The sequence below is a fragment of the Herpailurus yagouaroundi genome, unplaced genomic scaffold (assembly GCF_014898765.1).
Source record: "Herpailurus yagouaroundi ecotype Mexico unplaced genomic scaffold, PumYag 142, whole genome shotgun sequence".
Classification (NCBI taxonomy): domain Eukaryota; kingdom Metazoa; phylum Chordata; class Mammalia; order Carnivora; family Felidae; genus Herpailurus; species Herpailurus yagouaroundi.
This window is the reverse complement of record NW_024412397.1, coordinates 37,441,068-37,455,864: the sequence shown is the minus strand read 5'-3', so window position 1 is coordinate 37,455,864 and position 14,797 is coordinate 37,441,068. Positions and strand designations below refer to the sequence as shown.

Genomic DNA, 14,797 nt, shown 5'->3' with positions numbered 1-14,797 from the left:
TCCCTTCCCTTCCCTTCCCTTCCCTTCCCTTCCCTTCCCTTCCCTTCATAATTTATTGACAAGTTAGCTAACCTACAGTGTATATAGTGTAATCTTGGCTTCGGGAGTAGATTCCTGTGTTTCATCACTTACATACAACACCCAGTGCTCATCCCAACAAGTGCCCTCATCTCCCATTTCCCCTGACCCCTCAACCCCCCACGCCCATCAACCCTCAGTTCTCTGTATTTAAGAGTCTCTTATGGTTTGCCTCCTTCTCTGTAACTTATTTTTCCTTCCCTTCTCCTATGGTCTTCTGTTAAGTTTCTCAAATTCTACCTATGAGTGAAAACACATGATATCTGTCCTTTTCTGATTGATTTATTTCACTTAGCATAATACCCTCCAGTTCCATCCCTGTAGTTGCAAATGGCAAGATTTTGTTCCTTTTCATTGCTGAGTAGTGTTCCATTGTATGTATATCCAGGTGGGTTTTCTTGTCACCTTGAGCACCTGTTCACAACAGAATTTCTCTCCCCTGGAACTCTGCAGCCTTTTGGAGCCCTGACATTTGCAGTCCAGGTCTGTGAGTCCTTGCAGTAGCTGTGAGAAAGGCAGCCCGTGCATGATTGGAGAGGCCCAGCCCTTCCTTAGAGGCTCTACACTCTCATAGGCACTCCTTTCTAACAGGTGTGGCTATTTAGTTTACCGGCTCTCCTTTTTTCAGCCAGAAATGGGCATTTTCAGACGTGGAGAGAGAGAAGGTCCGAGTCCTTGATAGCACTGGAAGGTGACAGCTGACAGCTTGCCAGCAAGGGAAGACACCCTAAAACAATGTAGACAGAAAAGCAGTGTAGACAGAATACCACGTCCGAGGTCATTTCATGTACATTCAGCATGGTAGTCCCAGGGATACAGCAGATGGTATCATGGCATTACACTATATGGGCCTGCTACCACCAGGTCTTTGAATTCAGAACTCTGAATTCAAACCTGGAATTCAGAACTCTTTCTTTATGGTAAGCAGAAGTGCTGTCCTTAGTACCACAAAAGCCCTTGTTTCTGCCATAGTTCGTGCATATTATGAGTTGGAAAGATTTAGTAGTTCGGTTATAACATAGTTTGTGCAGAATACCCTTTGTATCTATTTTTCCCATGAAAACAGTGCAAATAGTGGTTTGTGTTTTGGGAACTGCTTGGGTCCTTGCCATAACTGAGTAAGCTGGTCACTCACTGCTCAGTCCATCAAAATGTCCAGAGGCATACCAAGCACTCTGCCATGGCGATAGATGGTCACCAGATGTGTTGTCCCAGACTGGCGGGGATGGGGAGCGCAAGGCCCTTCCCAGAGCCTGGGTTCCCAGAGCAGCTCTGTGAGGAGCAGGTTCGATGGTCAGATAAGTTTGGAAGAAGGTGTTCATCTTCCCCTGAAAGCCATACTCCCTATCTCCTTTGTTAAATGCAGGATTTCTCAAGGAATCATTCCTCCACCCCTTCTCAATAGCCATAAACTATCTGAGGAACACACTTGAGAAATATTCTTCTGGGGACGTGTTCATTCTTACTCGTATCTGGGAATGGACCCTCTACAACCACAGGTTGTCTCTTGGGTGGGTTTACAGTGCAGACACCCCTTAGTTATACGCTGGCAGCCTGACGCCACTAAGAAACAGGCAATTTTGAATGCTGTTGGTGGTGGTGAGCGGGGGGCGGGTGGAAAATGAAAAATGCGTCAAGAGTAAAAGTTTTGCCTTCTTAAATGTGTTATTCTGGGTGATGGGTAAAGTAAGCTTCATTCTTGGACCCAAATAAGTTGTACTTCCCTCGAGGTGTGGAGGAGGGCAGGCAGGTGACCATGACATGTGTGGTGGCAGGCAGAGCAGGGAAAGAATTCCTCATTGTCCCAGAGACTTCTTGAAGAGAAGGAAGAGCCTAGGCGGGGAGAGCTTCCTGTCTGGGTGCCCCGCTGACTTTACCAGGATTCTGGTTCCCCGAGGTCACACACAGGATGTGTTTCTCCCTCTGTGCGTTTGTAGAGGAGACTCGTATCATGAATGGATTCCGTGGCTGAGGTGTGACCAACTGTGCTGGCTCAGGAAAGTCCAACATGGTTTTCCTGGGCCACTTCACCATGTGGAAATTCCACAGGGACTTTGGTGGCCTTTAGAAAGATCAAACGTGTCATGGTGGGGTTTGGCTCTCTTTTCACGGGATGTGTAAAATAATTGAGCTTTCTTTCTTTTTTTTTTTTTTAAATTTTTAATGTTTATTTTTGAGAGAGAGAGAGAGAGAGAGAGAGAGCACAAGCAGGGGAGGGGCAGAGAGAGAATGAGACACAAAATCTGAAGCAGGCTCCAGGCTCTGAGCTGTTAGCACAGAGCCTGATGCAGGGCTCGAACTCACAAGCTGTGAGATCATGACCTGAGCCGAAGTCAGACGTTTAACTGACTGAGCGACCCAGGTGTTCCAAGGGTCTTGTTTTTGATAGCCAGGGCTCCTAATTTCATTCTCCCCACTGTGGAAGTCACTCTACACAGTGGTTAAGAATGTGGGTCCAGATTCTGACTGCCTTTTGCTTGGCTCTCTGAGCTTGGGCAAGTTAATGTAAGCTCTCCAAGTCTCCATGAAATGGGGATAACTAAGTACCCTGCTGATAGTGTTGCTAATGAGGATTAAATGAGATATAGTGTATACTGCCTGAGCAAGGAGCCCTGGTATGAAGCAAGTGCTCAATAAACAGTGAGCATAGAGGCTCCTGGGCGGGGAGGCTCCAGTGTGCACTGTGGTCAGGCTGGTTCCTTGCCTTCCAGGATGCAGTGCTCATCCTGCCGCAGAAACCAACTCTTTCACCTGGCTGGGCACAGGCTGGGATCCCATAGGGCTCAAGGTGAGAGGGTACTGCCTCATGATGGGGAATTAGGAGGAAGCGTAGGTGTGGCCCAGAGAGCCTCTTGCACCCACATCCTCTTCTTGTTGGGGGCCTTCTCTCTTCTTGAATCTCAATGGGTTTGTGACTCTCTCATAACCAGTAAAGTGCCACAGAAGGTGACGCTGTGTGGCGGAAAAAGCAATGCCACATCAACATTATTCCTCGGGACATCCACTCTTGGGCCCCAAGTTACCATGTAAGAAGTTCTATCCTGAGGCTGCCATGTTGTGAGGAAGCCATGCCATGTGGAGAGGCCAAGCACAGACATGATGGTGGCAGTCCTGCTTTGAGCCTTCCTGACTGGGGGACCAGACACACACATGCATAAGTAAGTCTCCAGATGATCCCAACCCCCAGACACAATGTCACTCCCAGCCTCAGAGACTTCCCAGCTGGGACTTGAGAAATCATGGAGCAGAGTCAAGTGACTCCTCTGTGCTCTTTCTGAATTCTTGACCTACTGTAGCTGTGAGCACAATAAAATGGCTGCTACTTTATCCCCCCACGTTTGGTGGCTTGTGTCACGGCAGTGGTAACTGGAACGGTGAATGTGGGGTGGGGGTGGCGTGGCCACTGGAGCCTTCTAATTCTGTTTGGCAGGAGTTGGGGTGGGGCAATGAGGGGACTTCCCTAGCAGCTGCCCGTTGAATGGAGACCACCTGACTCTGGAGATGGAGTGGGCCAGACCCAGTGGTGCTGCCAGGTCTCAGCTCAGAGAGCCAGGGGACACCTGGATTTCATTAGCAGGCCTCCACATCACTGAGCTCCTTGCCCAGAGTAAAGGAGCAGAGTTGTTTTCCTGAGTCCCCCTCAGTTCAACCCAGACAATGGCTTCTTCTCTGACAGTCCAGGGAAGACAGCTAAAATGAAGACAGCCATGGTCTCAACAGGGTGGGAGGCACCCTTGCTGTGCACAGCCTGGCTGGGAGCATGTGCTGGTCGTGTGGTGGCCTGTGGTCTGTGGAGAGCACCGTACTGCTCCTGGCTGCCTCTGGCCACCCTACACTGTGAATTCCCAGGGAGAAAAGTTTCAAAGGTTTTCCCAGCTGGGCACGACGTGTTTGTTTTCCCAAATGCAGTTAGGTGACTCCCCTGAGTTTAGCCGAAGTCACCCAGGCTGAGGACTCTCATCAGGCTCCTAGACCCTTGGGAGAAAGGATCCCTCGACTCATAGCCAGAGGAACCCGGCAACTATCCCTCATGCTAGCCCTGCCTTTGAGCCTTGAGTGAAAGCAGATCACCTCCCAGAGTCTTCAGGAGACAAGAAAGAGCCTTGGAACTTATAGATTGAACAGCAGTTCTGTGATTCAACCCCGAGTAAGGGACTCGATGGAGAGCAAATTGATAATGCACAGTGTCAACACAGTAATGTGTGTAGGCCAGGCTGTGCACCCCGACAAGGCCGCTCCGAGGGGTAGCTCAGCTGGGGACTGTTCTGTGATCAACCCTGTGCAGAGGATGCCAAGGAGCCACTCCACATCCAGGCTGCGAATCTCACGGGAGCCTATGGGCCCTGTTTAAGAAAATTAAGTTATTATGTTAAAAAATTGAGATAAAATTGGGGCACCTGCGTGGCTCAGTCGGTTGAATGTCTGACTCTTGATTTTGGCTCAGGTCACGATCCCAGGGTCGTGGGATCGAGCCTCACATCGGAGGCTCCCATGCTGGGCAGGGAGCCTGCTTGGGATTCTCTCTCTCTTTCTCCCTCTGCCCCTCCTCTGCTTGCATGAACACTGGCACTGTCTCTGTCAAATTGAAACAAAATTGAGATAAAATTGACGTATAATATTGTATTGCTTTTAGGTGCACAACATAATTATTTGATATATGTATACAATGTAAAATGATGACTACAGTACGACCAGTTAACATCCATCACCATACATAGTTACACATTTTTTTTCTTGTGATGACAACTTTTAAGATTTACTCTCTTAGCAACTTTCAAACACACATTATAACAGTATCGTCAATTATAGTCACTATGCTGTACATTACATCCCTAGGACTTATTTATCTTGTAACTAGAAGTTTAGAAGTTTGTATCTTTTGACCACCTTTACTCATTTTGCCCACCCACACCTCTGACAGCCACTAGTCTGTTCTCCATATCGATGAGTTTGATTTTTTTTTTTTTTTTGGTTCCACCTATAAGTGATATATACAGTATTTGTCTTTGCCTTTTTTTTTAAAGTTGTGTCTGATTTTTAAAAAATTTAAATCCAAGTTAGTTAACATATATTATAATAATGGTTTCAGAAGTACAATTTAGTGATTCATCACTTACCTATAATGCCTGGTGCTCATCATATGTGCCCTCCTTAATGCCTATCACCCACTTAGCCCATCCCCCACTCATGTCCCTGTCTATGTCTGACTTATTTCTCTTAGCATCATGTCCTCAAGGTCCATCCATGTTGTCACAAATGATAAATTTCCTTGTTTTCTTTTTTTATGACTGAAAAATATTCCATTGTAACTGTATACCAATTTTCTTCATCCTTTGATAGATACTTAAGTTGTTTTCATGTCTTAGATGTTGTAAGTAATGCTGCGAGGAACATGGGGTGCACATATATTTTCAAGATAATATTTTCATTTTCTTCAGATAAATACTCACAAGGGATTGCTAGATCACAGGGTAGTTCTACTTTCAATTTTTTGAGGAGCCTTTATACTGTTTTCCACAGAGGCTGTGGCAATTTACATTCTCACCAACAGAGCATGAGGGTTCCCTTTCTCTACATTGTTTCTAACACTTGTTACTTCTGTTTTCTTTGTAATAGGTGTGCAGTGATATTTCATTGTTCCTTTGACTTGCATTTGCTAGATGACTAGTGATATTAAACATCTTTTCATGTACCTCTTGGCCATTCGTATGTCCTCTTTGGAAAAATGTTTATTCGAATCTTCTGTTCATTTTTAATGGTACTATTTGTTGAAACATAAGCTCCTAACTTGGGAGTTTGGCCTGAATTTTGTATTTTCAGTTTTATCAAGCATACATTATAATCCATCTGGATAAACTGTAATTATCAGTGACATTTTAGTAAACCCATGACAGATCATGGCACTTGGGAGCAAAATTCCAAGCTCATATTTTCATTTTCTTGTTAGGAAAGAGGTCCAGATACTGATGCAGGTGATCAGAATAAAACGACATCCTTAACACTGGTTTCGTGTCATATTGACCCCACAGGTGGATAAGATGGCCAGTCTTTACAACATCCATGTGCGAACTGGCTGCTTCTGTAACACTGGGGCCTGCCAGAGGCACCTGGGGATAAGCGACGAGATGGTCAGGAACCATCTTGAGGTTGGTAATGGTGCTCAGCAAGACCCAGTGGTGGCATCTTCAGCCACCCTAGAGGCTGGTCTCATGGCTGGGGTGAGGGCTGGTTCTGTGGGCTGGGCTCATTTCTCCGAGCCCACCCTGTGGATCTGTGAAGGAAAAGGGGTCAACAAAAAAAGAAAACATAGCACCGCTGTAGCATTCATATTTTGCTTTGAGGGCAAAAATTTAAAGGCAGAATATGGGTGTTAACAGGGGGCAAGCATACGCAAGAATGTGCTTCTATGTGCAGAGGGCCCTTACCTAGTTCAGTCCTACCAGAACATCTCCACACTAGAGTTAGCTCATCGCTGGGCGAGGGGACAAACTCTTCCAGGGGCCAGTCTGCATCTCCCAGAATCCTCTCATCCCTGCCTCTCCTCCTGGCTGAGGTTTTTCACTTCAGGGTACAGCTAATATTTTGAACCATTTCATAAGAATAGTTCAAGTGGCAAAGATAAGAATTGTTCAAGTGACAAAGAACTCTTATTTAGTTTGGAGTAGTTTCTAACTTGAGTTTCTTTTGTTGTCATTAAATATTGTATATACTAGATCCCAACCAACCACGAACTGGATTTTATTTCAAAAGAGAGAGGAAGTCCTGGAATACAAACAAATGCAGTTCCAGATATAATATTTGATCCTGCAGAGTACTGTGGCCCCAGCTCTTGGGTGGCTGGCCTGGGTTCAGTACTGAGGGAGGTGGGTGGGCAGAGCAATGACCGACCCTGGGCAGCCCAGCTTGGAGAGGCTTGGAGACTTCTTGCCTTTTCTCTCCACCTCCCCAGTAGGAACACCCAGCCTGCCTTTGGCTTTGGATAGGCCTCGTCTGGTCACTCCCAGAGGGAGCATGTCTGTCTGGCCTTGTTGTCAAGGGCAGCTATCAGGGACATGACCCTCCCTTTGGTTCTGAGGGAGGCTCCAGGGAGCAGCCAGAAGGTGTTTCTCCTGCCACAGCCCTGGGTAGACCAAGAAGCTGGCCCATAGTGCTTCTGAAACTTCGGTCCATCTTTTGAGGGATCTGTGGGTTGGCATTGCATGTGGTTCTGGGTAAATGCCTTCCCTGACGTATTTCTTTTAAACTTTATAATGATCCCTTGAGATTGGTATTGACCCCAATTTATACTTGAGCAAAGTGAGACTCTAGAAAGGGAGTCCTTGTCCTCAGGAAACCCTGCCTCAGGCACACAGCACATATTAGTGTTGGCCATTTTGTTTTCCTGGGTTAGTTTTCTTCTACAAAACCATTTCTGATTTATCCCTGAGGAATGAGTCACTCTGAATGACTTATTTCCCTTTTATTCTAGGCTGGTCACGTCTGTGGAGACGATGTGGACCTCATAGATGGGCATCCTACAGGATCTGTGAGGATTTCTTTTGGATATATGTCTACACTTGAGGATGCTCAGGCCTTTCTCAGGTTCATCATAGCAATGCAACTGCACCAGTGTGATGGCCAGCCTCTTCCTCAGACCACCCCTGGGGAGGTGGGAGCCCCATCAGAGAGCGAGGCTCAGGACGCTGTGCCTGCCACCGTGGACAGATGTAGTTCCTCACCTCGGGAAGATGCTCCCACAGACTCTGGGGTTTCCAACGACTTGCCTACCACTGTGGCTGCAGTGGGTTTGCGCCCACCTCTGCCGATGGCCACCAGAACCCAGCAGACCCCTTCAGAGAAAGCAGCAGGAGTCCTGGATGGGGGCCTTGGGCCACGTGTCATCACCAACCTTTACCTCTACCCGATTAAATCCTGTGCTGCATTTGAGGTAAGGGTTTTAATGGCAGCACAGAGACTGCTTTTTTGTTTGTTTGTTTACTTTATGACATTGTTTTGATAAAGTGAAGAAAAAAGTACAGAAAGCAAAGCATGCAGAAAATCAAAATAATATTCAGAGTATTGTGACATATGAAGAGTAGTTCTCCTGCCTCTCTTGGTTTGGGCTGACTTTTGAACATGGCTCTGCTTAGGACTCCTGAGAGGCCCTGTTTCTGAATGTGGATACCTAGTTACTCTGCATAATTATGGACGTAAGTTTCACCGAGTGTATGTGCTGGTTCCCTGCGGAAGCATTTTACCTGCTTTGTTTGGTTCCATCTTTGAAACAATAATATGTGGGGCGCCTGAGTGGCTCAGTCGCTGGAGCATCTGCCTTCGGCTCAGGTCATGATCTCACGGTTCGTGGGTTCGAGCCCCACGTCAGGCTCTGTGCTGATGGCTCAGAGCCTGGAGCCTGCCTCGGATTCTGTGTGTGTGTGTGTGTGTGTGTGTGTGTGTGTGTGTGTGTGTGTCTGTCCCTCCTCTGTTCATGTTCTGTCTCTCTCTGAAAACAAATAAAATATTTTTTAAAAAGTTAAAAAAATAAAACAACAATTTGCAGTGTGTGGTAATGTCATCTCCATTTAATAGGTATGGAGCCTGAGGGCTATTGAGGTTAGGTACTTTGCCTAGTAACCAATGATAGAGTAAAGATTTTAGCCCAGGTCTGCTGATTCCTTGGGTCAATGCTTTTATGTGACTTGTTCTGCTCAACCCTCCCTGTGGATATGAACTATATTATGTCTTGAGACTGACCAGTCAGTCCTGATACCCCTCTATGGCCAAACCGAGGCTATCTTCCTATAATCTGAGTGTGTCCCAAGTCCCAGGCAAAGGACTCAGACTCCTGAGGCTCTGGGATAACAGGCTTGCTGGTTCCTAGTCAGAGATATCATGGTCATGGCTGTTTGTGGCCTGCCTTTCAGGGTGGCCCCATGGGAGCCTGTGCTCTAAGGAGACCACAAACAGGCAAGTTCACCTTCACTCTCTAATGGAGGAGGATGTGGAGTCCATGTTTCCCCTGTGTGTCAGCACTCTTATTTTCACGGACAGGTCATGTTCCATAGGATGGCCACATAGGGGAGATACTCTGGGTGGGAATTAGTGTCCCATTTTACAGATGGGGACACTGATACTCAACAAGGTTTGCTAAAGGTCTTCTATTCATCTGCTCATTCTACAACTGCATACCAAGCACCTGCTACCTGCCAGGCCTTGGGCCAGCACCATTTTGATGAGCAAATGGAAATTGTTCTTCCCTCAGAGAGTGCAACATCTCAGAAGGGAAACAGACACAGGACCAAACACCACCTATGAATAGAATCACACTGGTGATAAGGGCCAACAAGGCAAGACGTGGGGTGTACGAGAGTTCTGGTGGATGGATATCTTAGTCCATTCAGGCTGCTCTAGTATAGTATCATCAACTGTGTGGCTTGTAAACAACAAATATTTATTTCTCATGGTTCTGGAGGCTGAAAATCTAAGATCTAGGTGCTGGCAGTTTTGATGTCCAATGGGGGCTCACCTCTCATTCATAGAGTTTTCTTTTCTTTTTCTTCTTCTTCTTTTTTTTTTTAATGTTTATTTATCTTTGAGAGATAGAGAGATAGAGTACTAGTCGGGGAGAGGCAGAGAGAGAGAGAGGGACACAGTATCTGAAGGAGGCTCCAGGCTTTGAGCTGTCAGCACAGAGCCCGATGCAGGGCTCGAACTCACAAACCGTGAGATCATGACCTGCACTGAATTCAGACACTTAACCGACTGAGCCATCCAGGCGCCCCTCATAGAGTTTTCTCACTGTGTCTTCATGTGGCAGAGCTCTCTGGGGCCTCTTTATAAATTTTTTTTTCAACGTTTTTTATTTATTTTTGGGACAGAGAGAGACAGAGCATGAACGGGGGAGGGGCAGAGAGAGAGGGAGACACAGAATCGGAAACAGGCTCCAGGCTCCGAGCCATCAGCCCAGAGCCTGGCGCGGGGCTCGAACTCACGGACCATGAGATCGTGACCTGGTTGAAGTCGGATGCTTAACCGACTGTGCCACCCAGGCGCCCCCTGGGGCCTCTTTTATAAGACCTTTAATCACATGACAGCTCCACCCTCATGACCTCGTCACCTCCCAAGTCCTCCTAACCACCCATGTGATGGTATTATCTGAGGTTTCCTTATGATTTCTGTATTTTGGGCAGAAATTCTGTAAGAGTCATACTATGCTTTCTCAGTGCATCCCAGAAGGAGACATACTGTTGATTTGTTCCAATGCTGGTGACTTAACTTTTATCACTTGCTTAACATGGGGTCTGCCAGGTTTCTCTACTATTAAGTTCATTAATAAATAATTAATCAATATTTGTGGAGGGATAGTTTGAGAATATGTCAATACCCTGTTCCTTGTCAAACTCTTATTCACTAGATTTAGCATCTATTGGTGGGCAACCTACATCGGTGCCTAAATCAATCATTGGTATGATGACTGCAAAATGGTAATTTAAGAAATTCTATCATTCCTTCTAGATTTATCAGTAGGTATTCTATTATAGGATAGACCTTTCTTTCTTCCATATTTATTTCATCATTAATTCTTCTGTCTCTCTTTTTGTATCTGCATGAACTCATGTATTCTTATTTTGCTCAAAAATTACAACCCATCATTATCAGTACTTATTTTTTAATTTATTTTTTAAAATGTTTATTTATTTTGAGAGAGAGAGAGCATGCGCACATGAGCAGGGGAGAGGCAGAGAGAGAGAATCCCAATCAGGCACCACATTCAGCACAGAGCCAGACACAGGACTCAATCATGTCCTGTGAGATCATGACCTGAGCTGAAATCAAGTGTTGGATGCCTGAGCCACCCAGGTGCTCATCAATATTTATTGTGATGCTTAAATTGCCACAGACTTGGCCACTAGGAGCTCCTTCAAGTCAGATCCTGTGTCCTTTGATATGCCCCCATCATTCTTTGAGCATTCCCTTACTTTCTGGTGCAACAATAGCTTCTAGACTCACTCTGTATTTCCCCTGCCTGAGAAATGGAGTTGACAATTTCATCAAGACACTTCACTTCTTATATTAGACAATAAATGATGCTGAGAAACACATATTTGGTTGCTAGGTCTGATTCTTGCTTCTGGGATGTTATTACTCCCAAGCCCTCTCAGTGTACAGAGCTTAGAAATATTTGCTGCTGTGACAAATTATCGTAAACTTTTAACAGGACTTATCTGATGAGATTGGGCCCACCTGGATAATCCAGGAAGCTCTCCCCATCTCAGGGTCCTCAGCTTTAATCATGCCTGCAAGTCCCTTTTGCCTAATTCCAGGGATTAGGATGTGAACATGTTTGGGGGTAACATTATTCTGTCTACCACATATATGTATGTGTTAAGACTTTTGGAATACTCTGCATACTTGTGTGTACACACACATCTGTATCTATCTATCTATCTATCTATCTATCTATCTATCTATCTATCTATCTCTCCGTCTATCACCTATGTCAGCTAGCCATGCTCCTGATTTCCCACTAACACCTCCAACACCACAGAGTTTATTCTATCTATCCCCCTTTCCATACTTGCAACCCCTGTGAGAAACCTGGCTTCCATATCTTCAACAGATGTTTATTTGCTCAACTCCACCTTATGTAACCAAACCCCACCTTACTGGGGTTCCCCTCTCCTTTAGCACGTGCACACTGGCTGAAAGCTTGGCTCAGATGAAGAGGAAGAAGAAAGGAAGAAGGGGGAAGCCAACACATTAAATTTTAAGGTGACAAATTAAAGGATAGAAAATTATAGACCTATTTGAACAAATAGTTGTGAAGAACTGTGAAGAGTCTGAAGTTTACCCTCCTTGTAAACTAACAAGATAGCCTACCACAGTGTCCTCAATGCTGGCAAAAGGCACGAGACTCCCGGTTCAGAGATAAAGGGCTTTATTACTCACAGAACAGCAGGTAGCATGAGCTTCGTGTTCGGGTTCCTTCTCTGTGCCCCCCAAGTCCCAACAGGGGGTACAGAGGGGCCCAGGTGGATGCTGTGCACATGGCTGAGGAACCCCTCGCTCAGGGAACCTGACTTGTTTTCATAATGGGATGCGAGTAAACCTGCCTGGCTGTTGCTCTGGAGGAAGACATTATAATACTGGACTATGAGCAAACCTGTTCTCCTCCCCAGAAGTTATACAAACATCTTCAAAAAGGTAGTCTGGAACAAAAGGAAAATGAGTGTTTCTGCTTGTTACAGCAGACACACAGCAGAAACGAGAGACCATGGAGAATTGTCTCCAGTAATACATTGTCTTCTAAAAAGCGATTTGTAATTCAAAACATGTTTTCCTATAGAAATAATGATTTAATGATGGTTTCTGGGCTCACCCATAAAGGCTTAAATAGACCCTAATATTGCTGAGCTCGGGTGTTGTACTAACAGAATCAGCTACAGTTTATGGACAGAGTATTTGATACACAAGAAAAATTGATGGGAGAGGTAAGGGGATTAACATCTATCGATTATCTGATATATTTTAGTTGCTTTACATTTTATATTTCATTTTAGTTTTTAGCCAATACTATGAGAAATGAGAATAATGTCCATCTTACCTATGACAAAGCCAAGACTCAGGAAGGTTTGGAAGTTGTTCAAAGTTAATAATGGTTGAGGTGGGATTTAAACCCAGGTCTCAGTCTCCAGAGTACTCCCACCCCCCATTACATGACATTTTCATTTCCTGTATTCTTCCTCCTTGAGTTCTGCACCCTCCCCCTGTGCCAGGCAGCTCTTCTCCTTTACTTTCTGTGGTGCCTCGGTCTTCCCTGATGTCCTCTACTGGAAGACCCACTCCCCAAAATGCTCCTTCATTAAAAATTGCTTCCCTTTCTTTGTTACCCGCAAATGAAGTCTTCAGGTTCTTTCAGGTAGCTGAATCTAGTGCTCAGAGGAAAACAATTGCATGAAATTGATTCACCACTGGTTCAAGAATGATTGTCTCTTAACTATTTCACAAGCGTTTTTTCCACCTTCGCCTGTGCTTCTCTTCAGTGGAGAGCTGGCTCCAGAAGAGCCCTCACTTATGGGGCTACTGTGCATGTGCTGTCACATGAGTGCTGCTAGCAACTAAGCTGTGGACAAAGCTACTATGAAGACCTGGTCATACTTCAATTAAATGTCGTGATTTTTCCCCTAATGCCCTTTTTCTGTTCCAGGATCTCATCCAGGATGTCATAGTATATTTAACGGTCATGTCTCCTTAGGCTTGTATGGGCTGTACCGGTTTCTCAGACTTTCCTTATTCTTGATGACCTTGACAGTTTTGAGAAGTACTGGTCAGGTATTTTTTTAGCATGTCCCTCAGTTTGGGTTTGTCTGATGTTTTTCTCATGATTAGACAGGGGTTATGGGCTTTTTGGGGGGAGGAAGACCACAGAGGTAAAGTGTTATTCTCATCATATCATATATATCATATATCATATCATATCATAACAAAACATATCATTAGTACATACTATCAACATGACATCACTATTGATGTGAACCCTCATCATCCAGGTTGAGATGATGTTTGCCAAGTTTGTTCACTGTAAAGTTTCTCCTCTACCCCCTTTCTATACTGAACTCTTTGGAAGCAAGTCAGTAAGTATAGCCCACATGTAAGGAGTGGGGAGTTAGGCTCCACCTTCTTGAGCAGGGAGCATCTACATCGATTCTTTGAGGTTCTTCTGTATAGGAGATTTAACTTTTCTTATTTACGTATTTGTGTATTTATTATTTATTCAAGCATTTATTTATTTTGGTATTGACTCATGAATATTTATTTTGTATGTTGGGTTATAATCCAATACTACATCATTATTCTTATTTTTGCTCAAATTGTTTTGAGCAGTCTTGGCCAGAGGCATGCTTTCAGTTGACTCCTGCATCCCTTTGCCATACTCCCATCATTCTGTTTTTTGAATACTTCCTTACCTTTCTACCACCACCAGATTCTCCTGATCCAGTCCTAGAATCAACCATTTCTCTAAGGAATCCCAGTTCTTTTATATTGGAGAGTGGTATTAGATTGCAAGATCTATATAGGCAGTGGGTGTAATTTACATTTTAATTTTGTAGAAATATGAAGAATTCAGGAAAACTTGTATACTTAAAGTGGATCAACTCAGTGACCGCTCCAGTGTAGCCATAATTTGTGCAAGAAATATGTCTGCAGTATCAGGGTATGCCTGTACAGGAATTCACCACTGTGGAAGGATATACAGAAAGCAGGAGTGATGGAGGCTTATGGGAAGGGGAGCTTGGGGACTGGGTGGGGTGGAGACGTACTTTCCATGCACACTTTTGTTCTCTCTGAATGTTGCTCCATGCACACACATTATCCATGTAAAAGACAGCTTGATGGGAATGCAAGCTGGTGCAGCCACTCTGGAAAACAGTGTGGAGGTTCCTCAAAAAACTAAAAATAGAACTACCCTACGATCCAGCAATTGCACTACTAGGCATTTATCCATGGGATACAGCTGTGCTGTTTCGAAGGGACACATGCACCCCTATGTTTATAGCAGCACTATCAGCAATAGCCAAAGTATGGAAAGAGCCCAAATGGCCATCAATGGATGAATGGATAAAGAAAATGTGGTATATATATACAATGGAGGATTACTCGGCAATCAAAAGGAATGAATCTTGCCATTTGCAACTATGTGGATGGAACAAGAGGGTATTATGCTAAGCGAAATTAGTCA

General features: G+C 44.9%; 1 protein-coding gene across 1 annotated transcript in view; it reads left to right on the top strand.

Moving 5' to 3' along the window:
• Nucleotides 1-14,797, top strand: part of MOCOS (molybdenum cofactor sulfurase) — a 55,670-nt gene that overhangs the window by 15,494 nt on the left and 25,379 nt on the right. Inside the window, exons 7-8 of the mRNA XM_040478491.1 lie at nt 6,108-6,224; nt 7,547-8,005. Of these exons, the coding sequence (XP_040334425.1) occupies nt 6,108-6,224; nt 7,547-8,005 (576 nt within the window). The remainder of the gene's footprint in view (nt 1-6,107; nt 6,225-7,546; nt 8,006-14,797) is intronic.